The sequence below is a fragment of the Solanum dulcamara genome, chromosome 4, assembly GCF_947179165.1.
Source record: "Solanum dulcamara chromosome 4, daSolDulc1.2, whole genome shotgun sequence".
NCBI classification, from domain to species: domain Eukaryota; kingdom Viridiplantae; phylum Streptophyta; class Magnoliopsida; order Solanales; family Solanaceae; genus Solanum; species Solanum dulcamara.
The window spans coordinates 28,205,119-28,229,072 of record NC_077240.1 but is presented as its reverse complement, the minus strand read 5'-3'; the positions used below and the strand labels follow the sequence as shown (position 1 = coordinate 28,229,072).

The 23,954-nt window shown below is 35.4% G+C and overlaps 2 protein-coding genes across 2 annotated transcripts; one reads left to right on the top strand and one right to left on the bottom strand.

The window, feature by feature from the left end:
• Positions 1-5,906: 5,906 nt before the first annotated feature.
• On the bottom strand, positions 5,907-7,006 carry LOC129884148 (replication protein A 70 kDa DNA-binding subunit B-like). The gene is made up of 5 exons (XM_055958496.1): positions 6,953-7,006; positions 6,485-6,770; positions 6,308-6,398; positions 6,048-6,206; positions 5,907-5,991 (listed from the first exon to the last, which is right to left on the bottom strand). Exons 1-5 carry the CDS (start codon positions 7,004-7,006, stop codon positions 5,907-5,909), a joined length of 675 nt encoding a protein of 224 aa, XP_055814471.1.
• A 5,641-nt stretch (positions 7,007-12,647) lies between these two features.
• LOC129887182 (BTB/POZ and MATH domain-containing protein 2) lies at positions 12,648-22,318 on the top strand. The gene is made up of 4 exons (XM_055962170.1): positions 12,648-13,373; positions 16,960-17,308; positions 21,038-21,314; positions 21,703-22,318. The coding sequence occupies exons 1-4, from the start codon at positions 12,955-12,957 to the stop codon at positions 21,879-21,881; spliced, it is 1,224 nt and encodes a 407-aa protein (XP_055818145.1). The 5' UTR covers positions 12,648-12,954; the 3' UTR covers positions 21,882-22,318.
• The last annotated feature ends 1,636 nt before the right edge of the window (positions 22,319-23,954 follow it).

The window sequence follows — 23,954 nt, the reverse complement described above, 5'->3', positions numbered from 1 at the left end:
CTCCTTCCTTCCTCCACGTGGCTAGTGCTATCCATGGACAACCTGCTAAGAGCATCAGCAACAACATTAGCTTTACCTGGATAGTAGAGGATGTTCATATCATAGTCCTTGAGTAGCTCAAGCCATCTCCTTTGCCTAAGGTTGAGTTCCTTCTGGCTAAAGACGTATTGCAAGCTCTTGTGATCGGTGAATACATCGATATGCACTCCATACAAGTAGTGGCGCCAGATTTTAAGTGCAAACACCACAGCTGCCAACTCAAGGTCATGAGTTGGGTAATTCCTCTCATGAAGCTTAAGCTGTCTTGAAGCATAGGCTATCACCTTCCCCCTTTGCATCAACACACAACCCAAACCAATTCTGGAGGCATCACAATAAATCACAAAATGTTCTGTTCCATCGGGCAAGGTTAGAATAGGAGCAGTGGTTAGCTTGGTCTTCAATTTCTGGAAACTCTCCTCACAAGCATCAGACCAATAGAACTTAGCCTTCTTTTGGGTCAGCTTAGTCAATAGTGATGATATGGATGAGAATCCCTCTACAAACCTTCGATAGTACCCGGCCAAGCCCAGAAAGCTCCTTATCTCTGTTGGGGATGTGGGTCTAGGCCAATTCTTCACAGCTTCTATTTTCTGAGCATCCACCTGAATACCATCTCCAGATACAATGTGGCCTAAGAAGGCCACCGATGCAAGCCAAAATTCACATTTAGAGAATTTTGCATACAATACCTGGTCCCTCAAAGTTTGTAGAACGACTCTAAGATGATAGGCATGCTCCTCTTCATTCTTGGAGTAAACCAGAATATCATCTATGAATACAATCACAAACATATCAAGGTACGGTTTGAATACTCGGTTCATGAGATCCATAAAAGCGGCGGGAGCATTAGTCAACCCAAAAGACATGACCAAAAATTCAAAGTGGCCATAACGAGTCCGGAAAGCAGTCTTCGGAACATCGCATTCTCTCACCTTCAACTGGTGGTAGCCGGATCTCAAGTTTATCTTTGAGAAACAAGTGGCACCTTGAAGTTGGTTGAATAAGTCATCTATTCTGGGGAGAGGGTATTTGTTCTTCACAGTGACTTTATTCAACTGCCTATAGTCGATACACATTCTAAGGGACCCATCCTTCTTCTGCACAAATAGGACCGGAGCACCCCATGGCGAGACACTCGGCCTAATGAATCCCTTATCTAACAAGTCCTTCAGCTGCTCCTTCAACTCCTTCAACTCGGCCGGAGCCATTCTATATGGGGGAATTGAGATAGGCTGGGTATCAGGAAGAACATCAATCTCGAAGTCGATCTCCCTATCAGGAGGGACTCCAGGCAGATCTTCAGGAAAGACATCCAGAAATTCATTGACAATCGGAACCGACTCAAGGGATGGAGACTCAATGCTGTCATCTTTCACTCGGACAAGGTGATAGATACACCCTTTTGAGATTAGCTTCCTGGCCCTAAGGTATGAAATAAACTTACCCTTAGGTGCAATAGGACTACCCCTCTATCCTATGACAGCCTCATTCGGGAATCTGAATGTGACAATTTGAGTTCTACAATCAATAGAGGCATAGCAGACATAAATCCAGTCCAGACCAAGGATCACGTCGAAATCAACCATGTCAAACTCAACCAAGTCAGCCAAGGTGTCCCTGTGATGAATTGACACAGTGCAATCTCTATAGACTCTCTCAGCTAAGACAGAATCACCGACAGGAGTGGCCACACAAAAGGGCTCAAGAAGATGTTCAAGGATTTTATTGAACTTACTAGCCACATAGGGAGTTACAAAAGATAAGGTGGCACCTGGATCCATCAATACATAACAATCAAAGGAAGAGACTCGAATCATACCCGTCACGACGTTTGGAGAGTTCTCCTGATCTTGGCGACTACCCATGGCATATAGGCGGTTTGTACCTCCACTCGTACCTGGAGTAGCGCCCCTCTGATTTCCTCTAGATGGTGGTGCGATGGCAGAGGACTGGGCCCTGTTCCCCCATGTTGGACACTCCCTCAGAAGATGGCCCATTTGGCCGCATTTATAGCAACCAACCCTTCCTGCTTTGCATTCTCCCAAGTGTAGCCTACCACACTTGCCGCATGGTGGCTTTCCCTTCGAACCCTGACTTACACTGGCCGGGGATTGAGAAACCTGGGGTCTGAAATTCTGGCGACTTTGTCCCTGCCGATCATACCTGTCCTGCGGCATCGGTGCACTGGCGGTAGATGAGGCATAGGTGGAAGGCCTCTTCTGGAAGAAGGACCTGTTGCCCTTGCTTTGCCTCTGCTCATTCTCATGCCTAGATGACCTTGCCTTTTTGCTCAGGTGCTCTTCTTTGTCTTTCCTCTTCTCCTCCTCTACCTGTTGAGCATACACCATTAATCTGGAAAGGTCCATATCCGAGATCAACAATGCTGCCTTGCATTCCTTCTTCACATGCCTCCCTAATCCGGAGACGAACTTCCTCATCTTCGACCTCACATTAGGAATCATTTCTGGAGCATACCTGGACAGCTGGATGAACCTTAGGCCATACTCCTTAACCGACATACCTTCCTGCTTCAGATTAACAAATTCCTCCACCTTCGCTTCCCTCAATTCTCGGGGAAAGAAGTGGTCAAGAAAAACTCCCTCGAATTCATCCCATCTAGCAGGTTCAGCATCTTCACCCCTACTCTGCTCCTATTGGTTATACCAAATGTTTGCCACATCTTTGAGTTGATAAGACACCAACTCGACCCTCTCGATTTCTGTAGCGTGCATAGCTTTTAGAATCTTCCACATTTCATCAATGAAATTCTGGGGATCTTCATCAACCTTAGAACCCGTAAATGCCGGTGGGTTCATCCTCAGAAAGCCTCTAATTCTAGTGGCAGCAGATGGCTCCTGGGAACTAGAGCTGAGAGTCGGCGAACTTTGATTGCCGCTTCGGGCGGCCATTAGTTGAGTGAGCATGGCAATTGCCCCTCGAAATTCAGCTTCTGATGTGGGTGCAGGTGGAGTAGATGGCACTTGAGGTGCCTCCGCAAATCTCGCGAGTCGGCCTCTAGCCCTTGCTGGGCGTGCCTCTGACTGTGGCATCCCTGCATTATCAACATTCCTCTGGCTAGCGGTACGTTTAGGAGGCATTAGCTGTAACGTATGAACGCACGAATTAGAAAGGAAGTTTCATGGAGTTCAACTCCATCGCACGAATTCAGAGTATGAAGGAAGTGAAACAATTCCTAATGTCCTATAGCCTCCTGCTCATAAGTGTGGTGCACAACACACCCATAAGCAAGACTCTACTAGACACGACTTCATAGACTCCCTAGGACACTTGAACTCTGTGCTCTGATACCATGTTTGTCACGCCCAGGGAGGGTACCCTAGACGTAACCGGCACCCGAAGGCCATCTCTGACCTCCGAGCGAACCACTTGGTACAATCACTCATTCATTCAAGCACATTCTATTAGCAGAAAACTCAATTTAAGAAATACTTCTCATATCATAAGGGCCGAAGGCCAAACATTTACAATCAAGACGATAATCAAAATAGAAATCCTCAAGATGACCGCTCGACCTCCTCACATCTCAGTCTATGAAGCCTCTATTCAAGTCTAAAAGGTGCCAATGACAAGCCCATGGCTACCGACAATCTAAATAAAAAAAAGGACAATCAAGAACTGTACAGGAAGGCCTAATATCCTCTGGGAACTAGGAGGACTCACCGACTGGCTGGAAGTGTAAGTGGATCTTCAACGGAGCGCCGGTTGATGATCTCTAGTACCTGTCTCTGCATCATGAAACGATGCAGGCCAAATGGCGTCAGTACATGGAATGTATGAGTATGTAAAATGGCCGAATACAACGAACATCAAGGAAGAATAATTCAACCAACTCGGGAGCTCAACTCAAAAGGAATGACAACTCAATCAAATGTCCTAAGTCTAAACAAGAGTATGATTTAGACTGGACCAATCATATACAATTCAACTCAATCTGACTCAGAGTGCTATCAAAACTTATTTGGGAGTTTCTCTTAACCGACAACCAACACTTATGAGCCAGTGAAGGTACAACGAAACGACGTCGTTGCCACGCCCGTTCATACTTTGCCAGGGCATGAACGACGAACACTCATGGATCCAATCCAACCAGGTCCTATAATGTCAGGACAAAAGCTCTCGAGGAAGCATTCGACTTTAACAGTTCAATCCCCCCTACGTTTGGCAACACAGGTATTGGGTTCGAGTATGGACTATACTCTTGCCCAATTCGGTGCTCGATAATCCTCCCAAGACTCAATGCTCATAAAACTCCATCAACTCAACTAAATCAACTCATATCAACAAGTCTCATTACAACCTTGTCGACTCATCAACTCTATCACAATCAAATCTCAATCTCAATGCTCAATCTCAATCATATCTTCAAGGAAGCTTTAAATGCACATATATAACATCATCTAGATATAAAATCAATCATTACCTCCATCTATTTGAAAAAAAAATCTTTGTGACTCATCACATCTCCAAGACTTCAAATCGACATTCTTATAATAGGCAATATTTTTAAGAAAATAGTATACTTTATAGAATCTATATAATTAACAAGACCAACAAAACATATTTAGCAACTCATTTCCTCATCATCTCATACTTACATAAGGGCTCATTTTAGGAATCTCTTAGTTCAACAACATTGGCACATAAATACTTAAACAAAATGGAAACAAAACTCATTCAAACATGTGCCATACCAAAAACTCCATTTTCATGGATATCTAACCTCATCACAAGAATAGGGCACATGGGTGGACTCAACCCATGTTTTGGTTAGCCTTACATATCTTAGTGAAGACTTTGAAAAAACCTTGATGTTGGGTCTTCAATGGGAGCTTGAGGTCTTGAAGCTCTTGGACTCCTTTTTGGTTGGAAATGGAGAAGAAGGGAAGAGAGAAGGGAGAGGAGCTAGGGCTTTTTCTAGAGAGAGAATGGGGCTGAAGAAAAATGGTCCCAAAATATACAAGGTTTGTGTATATATAATTTGGGAAATTTCCCAAATTGCCCTTCCTCCAAATTCTGAAAATTAGGCAAAAATGCTCTTGGCGCGATAGTGGCGCGTCGCGCTCTTACAGCGCCAAGGCCAATTACGCTTAAAACCTGCACAACTTTTAGTGGCGCATCGCGTCGGGGACCAAATTACTGAGGCATGTTTCTGGCGCGATAGTGGCGCGTCGCGCCCTTACAGCGCCAAGCCTATTGCTCCAAATTCTGGGAATTTGGCCTGAAAAACCCTACACACTTTTAGTGGCGCGTCGCGCCAGGGACCAAACTACTGAGGCATGTTCCTGGCACGATAGTGGCGCGTCGCGCCCTTACGGCGCCAGGGCCATTTCCCCAGCAGTGGTAACCCAGGCCAAAATGAAGTCCCTGTCGTGCTAGTTCGTCTTCGGATCGTCATATCTTTTGGCCCCGAACTCCAAAATCTACGTTCTTGGTGGCGTTAGAAAGAAGACTCGACGACCTTTAATTTGATAGGTCGTGGGCCACCTGGATTGAAGTCTTTCAAACGATAGGGTCATTGAAAGTCGACCCTTACGTGAACTCGTCCTAAACTTAGCCACGACGGATCTTTTGGACTTAGCTCGGTCCTAGGGGTCCTCAATGACCCCACATCACCTCCAACGCTCTTAAACTCCTCAAGGAATCATCTTAACTCAAGCACGTACTTCGAAATAAATACGATGGGCCCCACACGTGTACAAAGAAGGCCCGAATCTTGGGAAAAATTTTGAGGGGTGTTACAATGACTTTGTTTGTTTTTGCCCTATTGTCACACCAAATGAATTATTATATATATAAAATATATTATTTATGGCACGCTGAAGGTAGAGATGCAAAGTAAGAAGTCAGTACCAGCTGATGAGCTCTAATGCCCGTGAATAAGTAGGATTTATGCGGATTGTGGAGTTAAATTTAGTTTGCAATGATAAACTTGTACATATAGAATGATAGTGTAATAGTGTATGGTGTAAAAGGGTGATATTTACGTATAATATTGTAATTCATTCATACCTTGATAAGGAGATATTCCAATGTTCCTTCCAAGGATTATAGGAAATTCTTTATCCTTTTCTATTTTATCCTCCAATTCAGTTCCTTCAATTTCTCCTAAGTCGTCCCATAAAGTGAGCAAAAATTGATTTTGTCTAGAAGAAAAAAAATATCTTTTTTTTCAGAATCTATTGTAAGATGGTGTAAAAATTTGAAAACGTAAATAACAATGTATAACACAGAAGGTTGTACTTACTGATCATCAGAAACAATAACCTCACGACACCTATTTTGACTACGGCTTGCATACTTTGAAAGGCCACAATGGAGAACAATTTCCATAATATCTGATAGTAATAAATAAAGAAATATGAGTTCTTTGCATGTCAGGGCATAAATTTTAGCCATCTAATGCTTGGTAGGAGGGATATACCAATTTCCACAGCAGGACCTGGAGTCATTTGAGCAATACTACCAAAAGATGTGATATTTAACTTGGTCGGAGGCAACAGTGATTTCTCAAGCTCGTCAGTTAGTTCGACATGTTCAATTAAAGTTTCTTTATCAAGCACCCAGTAAAATTTATTTATCACTCTTCCGTACGAAGTTGGTGAAACTTTGACTCTGACAGTGAAAATTAGATATGTATTTAACAGTCTAAGTTTCTCTGCATAATAGTCAATATCATTACCATATACAACTGCCCTGATTTGTTTCTCCTGAAAAGTCGATGTTGACGTACTTTTAGAGATGCAAATGAATAGTATAATTATGCATATAAGATGGGATGTCACAATTATAAGCGAGAGTACTTGTTCATCTTGCAAAATCAAATTTTGAAACCTAATTTTCTTCTCCATACTTTGTCACGCTCAACTCATGTCCACAATTTAAACTTTACAAGTCCAATTGGGTGTGTCTCTGTTATTCCTTCAATATTGAATCTTAGAGCCATTTGTCTATTAAAGATATCTTCATAATAATCTGGGCAAGGAGAGCCAAAGAGCCACAACAGTTAAATATTATAAATTTTTAACACCGTGAAGCGAATATAGATATATAGTGGACTTAGAAGAATAAAAAGATAAAATGCATTCACAAAGAAGAATGTTTTTTCACTTTCAAAGATCAAGGACAGACTATTGACAACTAGCTTTATGTCAATTAATTTCTTATATATTCTTTAGTGAATTTTTCGTAATATAAACGAAATTCATAAATTTTAAGACATTTTTGTTATTTAAAAAAGAGTAGGAAAATAATATAATTGTAGTGTGTGTGTTAGAATTTAATTTTTACAATTTAAAAACAGCTTCAGACATCAAAAAGTCTACCAGATAATGAAGGCAATTATATGAATAAGGAGGTGCATAAAGATTTACTCTTGTGATATACTATGATCTTTTTGCTCAATTAGAAATATAAGAACATTGAAAAAATTCCATCAAGTATCGCTTTATGACCAAACTATTTTTTGTTCCCAAATCATGACCCTTTTCATTTATTAATATATACAGTTACAAGAAGTCGCTTATTATATTTCGACATGCATTCTGCACATAACAATGAATTTCATACTCATGAGTCGCATCGGTGATAACTTCTCGATCCAAAAGACAATGAAAAGATAAGTACACACTCATCAATGAAAACTTTCGAAAAACACAGACTAAATAATTAAGAGTAGAACTTTACTTATGCAGAAGTTAATTAGTACCTTCCATTAGGATCAAAGGAAGAGGTTTTTCGCCTGATTTTCGATCCATAGAAACAGGTGTGATATCTTATTGATTGCCTTTTATTAAGAGTAACCAAAGAGGAAGACAACGTGATTGAGATAATAGATCTAATTGTATTTTACCTCTCCTTTTATTGACCTATTTTGGTTCATATAAACATAAGTTCAAAGATGAATTCTCATTCACCTCAAATATAAAGAAACGTCCAACGGAAATTTACTTTGGTATACTATCAAACAGATCAAGTGCATAAGAAATGATTTCCATCTATCTAATGTGTGTCTGCAATTTCAAGAGCTACAGAGGGGGAACCAATTTTCCAAACATCCATGAAGTAAATCAAATCAAATTAGGAACATGAAACCATAAAATTTCACAATAAACTACTCCAAAAAAATAGTAAATTTATCACATACCATCAAAGAAGAGCTAAATTTGAAACATTTTTTTAAAAATAAAAAGAAAAGAGCTAAGGAAATAAAGAAAAGCTTTTACAATTACCACAAACAATCAACAAAAAAAATTATGGAAAAAAGTAGAGATTTCAGCATTACCTTTGAAGGAGAAGAAGGGAAAAAAAGGAAAAAGATGAAGTCACCCAAAGTAAACTTTCTCCGGTTCTTGAGAGAATAATCTTCCATATTATCTTTTAATGTCTAGAATACAGGTATTGTATGCAAAAAAAAAAAAGAAATGCATGTGATTGAGAACAGGTACAACACTTCAACAAAGGGTACACTTCAGTTCATAGACAATCAAATTAGGCCAGAAAGGGCTAAATTATGATAAGCCATGTTTAACAGCTTTTCAAAGTATAAAGTACCATTTTCATTACTTTTGGTACAATAAGTAATTGCGGCGTTCGTCCTACTCTTGTTCGCTTATATATATATTGTTAATATAACCTCTTCTCTCTCTCTTTATATAAAAATTAAAAATTAATTTAAAATTTTTTATTTCAAAACTGTTTTAATATTCTTTGTAAAACAGTTTTGAAATAAAAATAAATTAATTAATTTTTAATTTAAAATTTAAAATCAATTTTATTGTTTTAAAAAAGAAAGTATATCTTCATTTGACAGATTTTTAAGTAGTGGCTATTTTTGCTTCTTTTTTTTTTTATTAATGAGAGTTAGAATTATTTACTTTTTATTTATTGAAAATGACTGATGCACAAATGTTTTGATTTTCTTTTTCTTTTCTGCGAGTTAGAATTATTTACTTTTTATTTATTGAAAATGGCCGATGCACAAATGTTTTGATTTTTTTTCCTTTTCTGCTATTTTAAGATATAAAAACATTTGTTCGTGACACGTTTTATCAATTTAAATTTATTAATTAGATGCTGAAATCTATTAAATCCTTCAAATACCAATGATTTAGGAGAATTTTTTTTTTACATATAGATAATTCAGTTATTCTTTAAATGTGTTCCAATGATTTAGGAGCATTTTTTAGGAAGAATATTACGTAGTTAACTACTATTAAAATTTGAATTACCAAAAAAGGTAAAAAGTTAAAGTAACAGTAAATAGATATTTAGCATTTTTCAGATTATTTTTTTTGTGTTTGCAATTTTTTTTTGGGTTTTTAGATTTTAAATTAATGTTAATAATTTATAAATTATATTTTTGTGGTGATGACTTGTAAGTGTTTTCACCTCTCCTATTATATATATATATATAGATTTGAGAATAAATGGTTGTCAACAATTATAGAAAAGTAGACTGTTTCCAAGTTATCTTCTTGATTATAGACAATTATTATACAAATATAAAAGACTTTTTTATTCGGTATTAAGAGTCCGTTTGGATTGGTTGAAAAAAATAAATTTTTAATTCAAAAAAATAAAAAGTCAAATTTAAATGACTTTTAAGTCAAAAAATAAAAAACAGGAAGAGTCCTACTTTTGATTTTTAAGTTTTTCAAAGTTGTTTTAAACTTATTTTAAGTTATTTTTAATTTTGTCAAACACTCCTAAAAGCTAAAAATGACTTAAAAGTAAGTTTGATCAACTTTTAAGTCAATTTGCTTTAAGTTATCTTTTTATAGAGCGATAATTATATAAACAGAGAGGACTTTTTCATTCGATACTAAGGAGGTGTTTGGGTTGGTTTTTTTAAAATTGCTTATAAGCTAAAAATTCAAAATCATTGGTTGGTAATATCCATCTTTTGGCTTATAGTTTATTTTTGTACTTTTTAACCTAAAAGAAAGTACTTAAAAGCATGTTTTATTTTTTCCAAACACCAAAAATAAAAGAGCTTAAAAGCCAAAAACTACTTAAAATTAGTAAATCCAAACACCCATTGAGTTATCTTCTTGTTTCTTTTTGTAATTTTTCCTTTCTTTTTCTTTTTATCTTTCTTTTTCAAAGATTAAAATAAAATATAATGATAAAAATATTAACTAACTATTTTTAAACTAGTAAAATATAGAAAAACTAAATAATTTGACTATAACAAGAAATACTTAAGAAAGATACTAAAGTCACTAACTTATTGTTAAAATTTTAATTAATAGAAAAAAATTATATAAAAAAGTATACAAATGATATCAAAATTTATATCTAAAATGACTATCTTTTTTTTTCACATAGTAAAATTTGCTAATAATGATAAAAATTGAAGTCTCAAAATTGAGCTTAAATCTATTTTTATTTATTTCATATTTTTATAGGTTTTTTTTTTGAAAAATCGAATATGCCATTTACGATACCATGTCACTATCTATCTGATATATACTATGAGTATTATAGAGAATGACAAATCTTTTTTTAAAAAAAAAATTGATATGTTCTTTATGATACAATGTAAATATGTGATATATATCATATTGGTATTATAAAGGAAAAATTATCAAATTACACACCTTATATTCCTATATTTTCAATTATTCCCTACCATTTGTAAAAATTTCAAAAATCCCCTTTTGATACATCGAAATGATCCTGATACATCACGATTTAATACATAAGTCATTTTCATGATACATCGCTAGTTGATACAAATCAAACACAAAATGTATCAGTAAAACATAAGTTTTACTGTTATTTTTGTTGTGTTCATGATATATTAGGTGTTATAAGTTGATTCATAAGTTTTATTGATATTACAATATTTGGTTTATATCAAGTAGCGATGTATCATGAAAATGACTTATGTATCAAATCGCGATGTATCAGCGTCATTCGTATGTATCAGAAATCTAGAAAAAGGAGGAAATTCGGATAATTACCAAAAAAATCGGAATAAATTATAATTGAACTTTTTCACTATGAGATTTAAATAAAATACCCTATTATAAAATACTACTTTTTGGAGGGTATCATTAAGGACCAGGGAGCTTTTTTTTTCTTAAAGGAATGCACCAGTCCTCTACGATACACTCTTAATATGATATATATATTTAGCATAATGGACTGATAAATATTTTTTTTGAGGAATGAATAGTCCTTTATGATACTCTTTTAATATATGATATGTACCATGTGGGTATCAAGAGAACATATGAGTATTTTTCTGATGGAATGAACTTGTCTTTTACGATGCTCTTTCAATATATGATGTATATCATATATGTATTATAGAGGATCGAGCTCTTTTTCACTCTATTATATTTTATTAATATATGATATATCATATGAGACAATCATTAATAATACCTTATTAGTATATGATATATAAAATGTGGGTATCATAGAGGATTAAATTGTGTTTTTATTAAAGAAATGAATTAAATCTTTATGATACCCAGTTTATGACATGTATTATATGGATATCATAGAGGATTGAGGAGTGTTTTTTTTTGTTTTTTTAAAGAAATGAACTAGTCCTCTATGATACTTTGTTAGTGTGTGATATATATCACCTGGACATTTTAAAGGATTAAGTAGTGTTTGAATGAATCTATCTATGATACAGTGCCAATATATGATACATACTGGGCTGGTATCATAGAAGATTGGTGTTTTTCTTGAAGCAATAGATTGTCGGTCACCTATTATACCATATTAGTATGTGGTATTATATCATGTGGGTATTATAGAGGACTTATGAGTATTTTTCTTGAAGGGATGAACTTACAAATTTGATTTTGTTTTTAAATTATATTTTTTGAAAGTTGAAGTTGTATTTAAACATGCATTTTACTTAGATTTTTTTAAAGTTTCGTGAATGAAAGTTCCAACAACCCACTTGAAAATGTTTGAAGACACATTTTTAAAGTTGATCCAAAATATATGATCAAACAGATGTTTGAATTTTTTTTTTTCAAATTCTAATCCCAAATCTACAATCAAATACTAGTTAAAAACTGCTTAATATTCGAAAAAAAACTACGATAAAAGATTGAAAAAAGGAATGAATGGAGCAATTAAACTAGGCTAAGCTGATGATCATTTTAAAATAAATTTACTCTTGAATGTATTAAAATTTAATCTAATTTCAAATTATCTTATGTCAAATACATAAAATTATGAACGAATTAAGGGAGTCATTTATGTTTGTGCTCATTTTGACTTCCTTTCCATGAATGATTTTAGATAACGAATGCCTCAAATCAAAAACAAAAATAAAAAAATTAGTGAAATTGAAGAGAATGACTGACCACCTGTATGTATAAAAAAAATGTTGATTTTCTTATTTCAGCTCCTTGAAACAAAACAACCTCTTTTCTAATCTAAGAAATAACCTATAGTTTACAATAAAAAAGTAAAGATTATTTGTCAAATAGAAAAACTTTTTCTTCATAGTGTGAACATGGAATACTCCATACTATTTTTATATCAATTTAATAAATTATTTAGTTTTATTAAAAAAATTTAAATAATAGTAGTTTTTTAATTATAAATATGCATCTATTGTTGGTAATCCGCCTCGCTGCTTCCTTTTCTGATCACCTCACACCGTTACCCCTCTTTCCCATATCGTCAAAACCCTAATCCTCCATCTTCGTAAACCTCTTCTTCTCCATTTTTTCTCCAATTCCACCCATTTTTCACCGACCCATTAAGCCAAAGGGTCGATCCGTTTCTTCAATTCCACCAATTTTCACCGATTAGATTCAATCTTTTTCCTCAATTCCACCCATTTTTTTGCGACCCATTAGCTTAAAGGATCTTCTTTTCTTTCAATTCTACAAAAAAAATCTAATCTTTCACCATATGGGTACCTTTAGGGTTCCATCGGAACCTTCAAAACCCCAAAATTCATCATCTTCTCAACCCACAACCACCACATCAACTTCTCGGATCGATACGATTAATGGGTCCCATGAATTTAAGGTAGAAGGTTACGCCTTATCCAAAGGTATGGGAATTGGGAAATATGTAACTTCTGAGATTTTCACGGTTGGTGGTCATTCTTGGGCTGTTTACTTTTATCCCGATGGAAAAAGCTCTGAGGATAATGGTACCTATGTTTCTCTTTTCATCGCCCTTGCTAGTGATGCTACCGATGTTAGAGCTTTGTTTGAGCTGTCTCTTATGGATCAGAGCGGTAATGAGAGGCATAAGGTTCATACCCACTTTGGTAGGGTGTTGGAAACGGGTCCCTACACTCTCAAATACCGCGGTAGCATGTGGTAATTTTTTTGCACATTTTTATCTCTTATTAATCTTAGTTGAGTTGATTTGTGTTTTTGTTGACATTGGTTGGTATACATTTACACTAGATTCATGTTTTGGGAAGTAAGTTGTATGTTAAATGACAATTCATTAGTGCAGGAACAAAGTGGGTCCATGAAAATAGAATGGATACAAGGGATGCTCAAGCCCCAAGTACTTTAGATTGAGGCATAGTTGAGTTATTCATTAATATAGATTATTTCTAGTCTTCCAATTGTTTGATTTGGAAAGTATTTTTGTAATTTAATGGATTACATCATGGGCTGTGTTGGTACACTTACATTTTTGAATTATGTGAATTGAGTACTAAGGTTCATAAATTGAAGTTGAATGTTGAGGATAAGTGGTTTGTAAAATATGGAAGGTTTGAAATTTATAATGTTTTGGAGAATCATAATCTTCCTTTTGTTTCACTTAGATTTTTGGTGCAAAAAGGGGTCTTTTATTTTGTGTATGTAGTTGGATGAATGTTTTGGAGTTTAGATGTAAACCTTACTCTGGAACGCAAATACAAACTTGGTGCGATGTTTTCTTTAGGTTTCCCACCTGGTGTCTGGTGCCCACTTTAGGGCCGACTAATCTGGAGTTGCGTGGTAAAATCCCAATTAGTGCGATATTAATGAAATCTCTTTGACTTATCAAGAGATGGCAATGGGGCGGGGTGGGTTGGGGCGGTTGCGTAGAGAGTTCGGCTTCAACCCCCAAAAACTTTAACCCGCCCCGCCCCGCCCTACATAGTAAGATTTTCTATTTTCAAACTGCCCCGCCCCACCCTGCATATGCTCGCCCGCCCTGCATATCAAAACAAATTATTTTAATGAATAATTTTTCTCTGTTAACATGTAACTGTATTATTTTTCTAAGTTTAAACTGACTATTCTTTATTAAAACAACTATTTCAACTATTGTATCACACAATCAATGAACAAGTCCTGTTTTATTTTCTTTTTTGTCTTTGGTAACAATAATCCATGAAATAAATAAAACAAATTTGCTTCAGTTTCTTTTTTCAAAAAAAAAAAAAAATTGCTGCTATGGAAGTATTATAATTGCAGTTTTGGTTTTCATGTTTGTAAATGACAAACTTAGTTATTGAAATAAGTCTCTGCAAAATTACTTGCCCCAAACCCGCACCCGCTTTATTCTCTTTAAAAATGTTTGAACCCCGCCTCATCTCGCCCCGCATTCATCTAAACCCGCCCCCCACCCGCAGAAGCTTAAACCCGCTCCGCCCCATTGCCATCCCTAGACTTATCATTAAGTTGGTCTATTTCTTGTAAGCTATCTTTTTTTGAGACTTAACCCTCACTCTCTTATAACCAAAATGAGCGCAGATTTTCAGATCTTACCCTATTTAGCCCCATTTAGTATATAACTTGAAATATTTAGGGAAAAAACAATAATTCCTTATTTTGTGATAATGATTTCCGTTTTTTGATGCTTAGAAATTGATTAAGGGTGGAATTCATGGTTATTGTTACAAATTCAAACATTGTTGGGTGCTTTGAAGTGAAAAATTAGAACCTCTATTGTTGGGGTTCTTAAAAGCTCGAAAACACAAATGGATTTTTTGATTTGTTGAAATGTTTGACAACTATATAATTGGGGTTCGTTGGGGGATGTCAGTTGAAGTTATTCATGAAAATTTGATTTATTTGGTGAAGGTATAGTGGCTGTTTCTGGTAGACCCTCTGCTCAAATAAGACATAAAAAAGTATTTAAAGTAAATACAATAGCAAAGAAGCCATGAACAGTGTCGTGGGAAAACAAAGGTTAGCTATGCTGGTGTAAACTGAAATATGGCTGCGCAAATACACTCTTGTTTTAGGAGCTATATTTTTGCAAAATTTTCCTCTCTTTTTATACCTTTTAACCACTATGCTGGCTTGCTTTTGGCTCTAATGCCATATAATTAGCTTCCCTGCTTGCTGGAGTTATTGGACAGGGTATGTAAGTAGCTCTCGTTGTGATGCATAAATTAGGGATGAATTCCTTGTAGCAGGTGTCTAGATATGTTAACTCCTCTAGGCTCATCTCTCATGGACTCTCTAGATACGAGTGTTCCCAAGAGAGGTGTGGGCTAAGCATGAGCCAAATGGTTCGTGGGTTCTGTTTTTTATTTAACCAAATGGTCCTATTTGGTCGATTTTCAGTTTTCTTTCATTCATCTTTTATTTGTCAGCCAATACTTGTTTATGAACAGTTCTCCTGAACCACGAATTATATTTTGATAAGAATTGTCTTTTTATTTTTCTAAATGGTGATAGCCTTTAGATTCTTTTTTTTATTTCTTTCCCATGGTTCGATTAGAGTTTGGTGCGTTCAAATTCTGATCTCCTTTACGCAGGAAAGTGGAATCTTCTTTTAAGCGAAAGTATTCAAATTTCAATGACCGATAGGATACAAGCACTATAAGGGTGATTGGTTTTATTTTTATTATGGCTTAATATTAAAATAAGAATTGTCTCCTTTTTCTTTGTTATGGTAGTTTACATGTCTCCAACTTGTTTACTTCTCTTTGCAATCTAGTTTTACGGTTCCCTCTGGCAATTTTTCCTTTTCCTCTCGTCATCTACAATTTCACTGTGAAAAGCTCTCCAGAAGCTATTTTTTTACTGCATTTAGAATGTAGCATTTGATACGGATCCCTGTTACGTAGGTTTGTTCCTGTGTGATGCCTGTCTACTATAACATGTCAATGTTTTAGATCTTGTTATTTTCAATTTGGGCATGGTCTATGCAGTGTATATTTTTGCTCCTCCTCTTCCTTCCAAAGATACTCACCTTTTCCAGTGAAACATGCCGCCTTGGGTAAGTCCATAATTAAGGTCACCTTGTATTTCATTATCTCATACGGCTTCCCAAACTGGACTCCTAACTCCTGTGGCTGCAATATTAGGACCAGCCTCAAAATCACATTGTCCGTGAGTCACCTTTAATGTGGTTTTGGCCTCTTATAAAAAAAGTAAAATGAGTGTCGCTCTTCAGATTATGCATTCTGTTTGGATTACTTCATTTGAAAGTGTTCTTTACTTCATGCGCTTGTAAGTAACTTATTGCGACATGAATATTTCATTTGATAGACAAAGAAAAATGGATCAACAACAACTTAACTTTTATTTCAAAGAGTTTCCTTGGTTGAGGGATGTCCTCATCAGTTCATTGAGGTATTAAGACATGTTTGAGGGATAGTGCTTAACATTCACTTCATTGTGACGAGAGTGATCGGGTGGTGGTGGAAATGATCCTACACTCCAACCATGATTGGGTTTGAGTTGCCAAGAGGGGGAGTGAGAAAAGCAACTGTTGGTTTCTGGGGATGGGTGGGTGGGTGGGGTGATTACGATATAAAACAACACTTCTGCTTCACAATACTGAAAGTAATGTGTGAAAGAGTTATTTTGGGAACTTCTTTTATTAGCTTATTGTCATTTTAGGAAATCTTTTTGGGGGAATTTTAGTTCTATAGTACATGTACTCTTGTATTGCTTTTTCCATCAGTGTATATATTGACCTTTTCCAATTTCATGGTTGCCTTTGCAGGGGCTATAAACGCTTTTTCAGGAGAACATTACTAGAAACATCAGACTATCTTAAAGATGATTGTCTCTTGATCCAGTGTACTGTTGGTGTTGTCAGATCATACAATGAAACACCGAAGACTTTCTCCCTGCCTGTGCCACCGTCAGACATTGGGCTTCATTTTGGGCAGCTCCTAGAGAGTGGAGAGGGAGCTGATATAAAGTTTGAAGTTGAAGGTGAAGTCTTTGCTGCACACAAGTTGGTTCTTGCTGCCCGCTCCCCTGTACTTCGGGCACAACTCTTTGGTCCATTGAAGGAAGAGAACGTACAAAGTATTAAAGTTGAAGAAATACAGGCTCCAGTATTCAAGGTTTGAGATCTTCTCTTTCTTTCGCATGTCTGTTGACCTTTCTGTTGTATTATTCTTTATGAAAGGAGGTATTATGCCCATTATTACTCTAAGTTATTCCGAGTGTTGTCTGTTCAAATCTAAAAACTATAAAATGCTGGTAAATACGCATGACATGTCCATACAACTAATAATTATAGTTTTCTTTTTCCTTTTTTGGTTCATGATTTTATGTCTTTTTTGCTGATAAAATCACATGTACTTGATTGTTTTCCCTTCCCTTCCTGAGTAATATTTGTTGCTATTGCTACAATATGCAGGGTTACATTTTTTATCAGCAGAATTTTTGGAGATTGCATTTCCACAACCTTTAAATCCCCTACCTCAGTGAAACTATGTGTTAGCATTTGATTACTGTTGTATGTTACTCCTTATTTCTCATTTATGTGACACCTTTGTTTTTAGTCTGTCCGAAAAAGAAGCTATATTTAGAAACTATTTTAACTTATAACTTTTCATTTATCCTTTGGCCATGTAATGTTTCTGGTATGTTTTAGACCACAAGTTTTAAAAGTCGTTTTCTGTCCTGAACTCTTTGTTCCCGTTTAAGCAACGTCATTCTTTCTAGTCGTTCTAAAAACACTTCTGAAGTTGGAAACAATTAACTTAACACTTTTCATTTTACCCTTTATGAGAAATTTCTATAACACACAAATGTTCATTTTAAGACCACACGTTTCAAAAGTTTAGATCCGAAAAATGCTATTGCATGTTTTAGACCACATATTTCAAGAATCTTCATTTCTTTCGTCAACTCCTTGCCGATTCAAACTGTCACATAATTTGGAACTGAGGGAGTACCTCCACATAAAATGGGATGGAGGGAATAATATTGGTGCTGAAATTTGGTTTTGGCTTAACAATAGTTAGGCACCGGAAAAATATATCTACAAGGCATTAAAAAGTCTTGTATACTGCTATTCCCTATGGAAAAAGCGATCAACAGTGGGTATATGGTCTTTTCCATGCATTATTCTGAGGCCATAATAGTTATTGGATGTTGGATCTGAGCCAGTCTACTCCTAAGAAGTACCGGTGAAGGTTTTTGTACTCTTGCAGTTAACTTTAGCAAGGTCCCTCAGGGAGGATTTTTCCATCATAACTCTTGGAAATTGTTTGGGAAGCTGCACAAGTCAAAAGACAAAATGATGATGTCGTATCAGGGTAACTAGGGCCTAGGGGGGGTCATATTCTAGTTGGAATCATGCTATCTACCCTTAGTTTGTTGCAGTTGATAGGTTGTGCTTCATGGATATGTATAGGTTTAGGGAGAGGAAAATAAACCCTACTAAGATAAGTTGGAATCCTACGACTATTAGTAGTCTTATAGCCTTGTTTACCAAGATAAGTTGGAATCCTACAACTATCAGTACTCTTATAGTCTTGTTTTGCCAAGATAAGTTGGAATCCTACAACTATTAGTATAAGACTTTACAGTCTTATTTATGTTCAATCAGGTTTATGTAATGGGAATTGGGTTGAATTTTCTGAAACTAGTACTAGTATATTGTTAACCATAGTAGTTGGAAGCAGAAAGCACAAAGAAGCACCAACCTCTATTGCAGGCTTAAGCGCAAAGCGAATTAAAAAATGTGGCCTTTAAACAAAGAACGGTGCTAAAGAAGAATAATAAATACACGTAATGCAAGGAAAAGGAACTACAAGCACAACAATAACTATTAGGACTAAAGAATTGAAAAACGTATAATTAAGAGAAATCAATGAAGCAAAATCATGTCAATCAAGTTAGTAACTGTTTAAATTTCTGATTTAGGTGAGATGTTGTAATTTTATATTTTTGAGCTAGTTTTCTAATACTAAAATTTTTAACTTTACTCTTAATCGCGAAATATTTCTTCATATATAGTTTCTCAACAATTAACATACCAATTTGCCAACTATATCTATTGTCTAGTACTGCCGTTACATGCATTAGAACCTTAGCGTGGGTGTTGTCAAAGGTGAAAAGCTCTAATGAGTGTTCCAGGTTGATTGGGGTTTTAAGCGCAATTTAAGTGTGCTTTAGCTAAAAAAAAGGTGCAATGAAGGAAAAAAGAAGTAAAAATATGTCTTTCAAGAAAAATGTAGAAAGTCTCTAATATTTTCTTTTACAACTAACTAATACACTTGTTTGCCGATTATATTTGTTGTTTGGTACTGCTAGATTCAAGATAGAACTCCTGGGCAAGGAGGCACATGCCTTAGTGCCTTGCCTACACTGAAGGGCAACTTAAGCTAGATGAAGCACCCTCCCTGAGTTGAGGCTTAAGCACGTCACCTTTAATGAGCCTTTGACAACACTACGTAGCGCCTATACTAGAATTCCAGCTAAGTGAAGCGAAGCACACAACCTGGTTCAATTGCATCTCAAGGCGTTAAACGTGCATCAAATGATTTTACCTGACACCAGTACCTCTGTTAGCTTCATTAGGCTGAAAGAACAGGACTTTGACCCCTTCTTTAGATTCTCTTCTTTCTTATATATTTTTTTTCTATTCTCACGAAATTACATGTAAAGCAGGTAGTTCCCCCCTTAATCAGGAAATAATAGCAAAACAATGTGTGTAAGAGAGAAAGAGATAGACAGCTCAAGCACATTAGTGGCCTAAAGCCAAGATTGAATGGAGGCCTTAAACTTTTTCTAAAACAGTCTATTCTTCTAGCTCTTTAAGATGCAAAGTTATTAATAACCTATTTTATAATCAATTTCTTTTAATAATTCTTTTTCAATTGATAATATGGTCAATCCCTTTAATCTTTCTTGAGACAGTACTCCAGAATCCATATATGTCAAGCCACTTCTAATAATTCTTTCCTCTTATATGAGGAGTTTATTTTTCTATGGATAGTGCACTGTTTTTTTTAAAGAAAACCTATAACCTATTATTTCTATAAAAAAGCCTCAAATTTTGGGGGCATAAGGCACTAGCCTTTTTCTCAAGGCTTTAGAGCCGGCCCTGGAGAGAGGGGATTTCTTTTTGCTGTTTCATCCAAGAAGCAGAAAGGTTAGAACCACAAATTGTCAGAGCTGGTGGGGAACATTGTGTTATTTATTATATGGGCTTCTCAAACTCAATTTTGAGCATACACATTAAGGGATCCAAACTCGAGTGGCTCGAGCTCTCTTCAACACTCACAGGACAAAAAATGTTATTTTTTAGGATCAATATAATTTGAGATCTAATGGAGGGAGGGCGGCATTACTTCAGTGGGCCAAATGAGTTCAAACTCAAGTGTTTTAACTATTCTCATCGAGCGCAGACTGGTTTGATCTTATTGGTATTTGAGGTGAGCTTGGCTTGCAATACTGGAGTGGAGCTCAAACACCTACGAATATCGGTTGACTCTAAAGGTGTTTGTCTCCTGTTATATTCCCTTAGGGATTTCTATGTTGGGTTGCAATATGATTTCTTTCTTCATATTGTTTTTGCTCTTTAAGAGTCCATCAGGCTTATTACTTCTCTCTTTTTAAGCTTTGCTATGCTTACTTTGTACTGTTTCCTCATTTTACTATGCATTCAGATATCTCTGCAGATTTTATCATCAAATAGCTCTTACTCTTTATTACACTTAATTTTGTAAGTATGAACATAGTGAACTTGGCATCTGTGATTTTTAATTTAAAAAAAGAATCTTGGCATCTGATTATTCTGATATAACTTATCTTTTTGTATTTGGTTCTCTTTTCAGGCATTGCTCCACTTCATCTATTGGGATGCTCTCCCTGATTTACAAGAGCTTGTGGGTCTTGATACAAAATGGGCAGTTGCTTTAATGGCTCAGCATCTGCTTGCTGCAGCTGACCAGTATGGTCTTGAGAGATTGAGAGCACTTTGTGAGGCTAAACTTTGTGAGGATGTTACAATCAACACTGTTGCTACAACTTTAGCGTTGGCAGATCAGCATCATTGTGTCCAACTGAAATCTGTGTGTCTTAAGTTCATTGCATTGCCTGAAAATTTGAAAGGTGAAGTACTGGACACCTCTTAATTGGAGAACTACTCTTTCATCAGTTTTATTATTGAGCCATCATTTATTCACAGTGAGAAGTCCTTTGCCAATGAAACCACCAAGCAAAGCATTTTCAATATTTTCCTCTACTGGAATTTGTACTCATCCATTGGTTATCTTGTTCTTGCTAGTATCTCTTTAGTCTTCAAAGTGTAGTTCCATTTTAGCTTGCAGCAGTGGCGTTCTTAAATTTTTTGCAACTGGATGTCATCTATCTGCACTTCAGCTATATGTCCTGTTAAATAATCTTTGACTGGTCTTTGATTTGTTTAAGCTTTGATGCAACCAGACGGACTTAACGTGGCCTGTTAAATGAATCTGTCTTTTTTTTAATTTGTTATCAGCTGTGATGCAATCGGAGGGATTTGATCACTTGAAGGAGAGTTGTCCTTCTGTCATCACGGAATTGCTGAAGTATGTTGCTGGGATGAATGAACATGCAATCATTTCTTATGTACATGGTGGGCACATTCTGGATGGCACTGATGTGAATGGAAGAAGAGTGAAGCAAAGGATATATTGAGTGCAAGCCACATATTTGATGCTGCGTAGCAATTTATAATGAAATTGCTATCATTCTTTAGCAGTTCTAATTGGTAAAGTAATTGATTGTATCACTAGTTCTATTTCCAAAGTGCATATAGTCCAGGAATGCTGTCCTATCGTCGGTCGGTCATATTGTTTTGTTTCTGAGCCAATGATCTTTAAACTTAGGGGGTGGATGAGGAGTTGCCTACAATATGTGTAGTAGGTGCTCAAACAATTCTCATTTTAGGACAAAGTCTCAACAATCATGTTTGGTTGGTCCAAACACCTGTTGATTCTACTTTAGTGTGATTTCTTTCTTTCCCTTTTGTACACATTTTAATCTTGTCAAGTTAAAGCCTATTCGGCTGACTGGTCTGATTTTTTGTGTCGTGTCTTGGTTCTCATGTATAATTGATGATGATTTCTGGTTTCCATTTTGTTTCACATACCCATGTCTAACAGGCATGAGAAGGATACAATAACTGACTCGATTGGTATTGGATAAAATGGATAAACTCAATCGTTAATATGGATTATCCGTTCCTTCTTATTAGGTAAAGAAATAAGTACTGCTATACTGCAGGACTTTTTTCAAATGAATTGTCCTGAGTCGAGATCGGAGGTCAAAATTACGCTCTCGTGTCGGGGTTGAAAATTTTCATTTTCTGATTTAAGGATAGTTTTGAATTTATTTTTTCTGTCCTTTTATGTCTACAAGTCATTTTTCTTAAATTAAAGGAAAATAAATTTATTTGAAAATATTTTTAAAAACATTTAAGCCAACTAAACATAAGAAACTTGAAACATATATTTTTCTCCATATCAAACACACCCTAATAAATGTACTTTTTAGAGGTTTTTATCCTACACTGTTACCTATTTAAAGAGAAGTGCAATTGGTGAATACTTGGGACTTATCCATATTTTATAATGAATAATATGATTTGGTTTATATTTGATCCACTTTTAAATGATTAAACAATCACTTCATTTAAAATGGGTTGGATCAAATGGATAATTATAAATTTTATCCATTTTGTCATCCTATAACGAGTTATCTTTCTGGTAAAAGGCATAGATTCTCCCTGAACTTATCTCTAAAAGTCAGTTACACGATTAAACTATCATAATAAACTATTTTACATATTTATTATTTAAAAGTGAATTTATTTATTTCTAAAATTGTCACAATCTAAAAATCGAAGTCATGATGACACACATCCCAAACCCTATTCTGATGTGTAAACCTAAAAGTAAAATCATACGAGACTCTCAAAGGGTTGTCAGGCCACAAATAAACGACATGAAAAGGACAATAAAGAAATTATTCCAAAACCTGGTGTCATAAGTGTAAGAGCATCTTATACAAGTTTGAATCTGAATATACAATATAAGTCCCCGAACAAAATAAAGACTGAAAATGAAAGATGGAACTAGGCGGCGATTCGGATACCAAGATCTCACCACTAATTCGATGATAGTATATTCGCTAGAAAATCAACTGCCGCGATGAATACCCTGGCTAAAATCTGCATCAAAAGGCACACAGAAGTAAGGTGAATACAATCCACATGTACTTAGTAGGTTTAACCGACTGAATATAAGAAAATTAATCAAACCTATCAAATAAACTAAGGAACGCTTCCACCTATACACATAAGAGTCTCACTCCGGCTACGCTACTGCCAATTTATATAAAACAGCGCGATTAAAGTAAACACATAAGTACAGTTCAATATCATAGTTAATCAAATAGGTCAACTATCACAGATATCATTACATCATCATATTGCATTACATGCATTGATTTTTTTAATTTTTTTAAATTTCTTTTATAAAATATTTTTATAAAATTCATACTTCACCCTCCCCTACTCCTTCCTAAAAAATATTTTTTTTTATTTTTTTAAAAAATAAAATTATACCCATCCCCTCTAACCCTCCACTCTTAATTTATATATTTTTTAATATATTTTCTCGTTTTGTGTTAGATATGTATATATATTTTTAGAAAAATACTTTCTTAAAATTATATATATATATATATATATATATATATATATATATA

Excerpts from the sequence above, each read along its gene's own strand:
- LOC129884148 (XM_055958496.1), bottom strand. The coding sequence starts at position 7,006 with ATGGCTCTAAGATTCAATATTGAAGGAATAACAGAGACACACCCAATT. Across the intron at positions 6,399-6,484 it reads AGGTCCTGCTGTGGAAATTG|ATATTATGGAAATTGTTCTC; the intron begins GTATATCCCTCC and ends TATTACTATCAG. Across the intron at positions 5,992-6,047 it reads AATGAATTACAATATTATAC|TTTATCATTGCAAACTAAAT; the intron begins GTAAATATCACC and ends TATATGTACAAG.
- LOC129887182 (XM_055962170.1), top strand. The coding sequence starts at position 12,955 with ATGGGTACCTTTAGGGTTCCATCGGAACCTTCAAAACCCCAAAATTCA. Across the intron at positions 13,374-16,959 it reads AAATACCGCGGTAGCATGTG|GGGCTATAAACGCTTTTTCA; the intron begins GTAATTTTTTTG and ends TTGCCTTTGCAG. Across the intron at positions 17,309-21,037 it reads TACAGGCTCCAGTATTCAAG|GCATTGCTCCACTTCATCTA; the intron begins GTTTGAGATCTT and ends TTCTCTTTTCAG.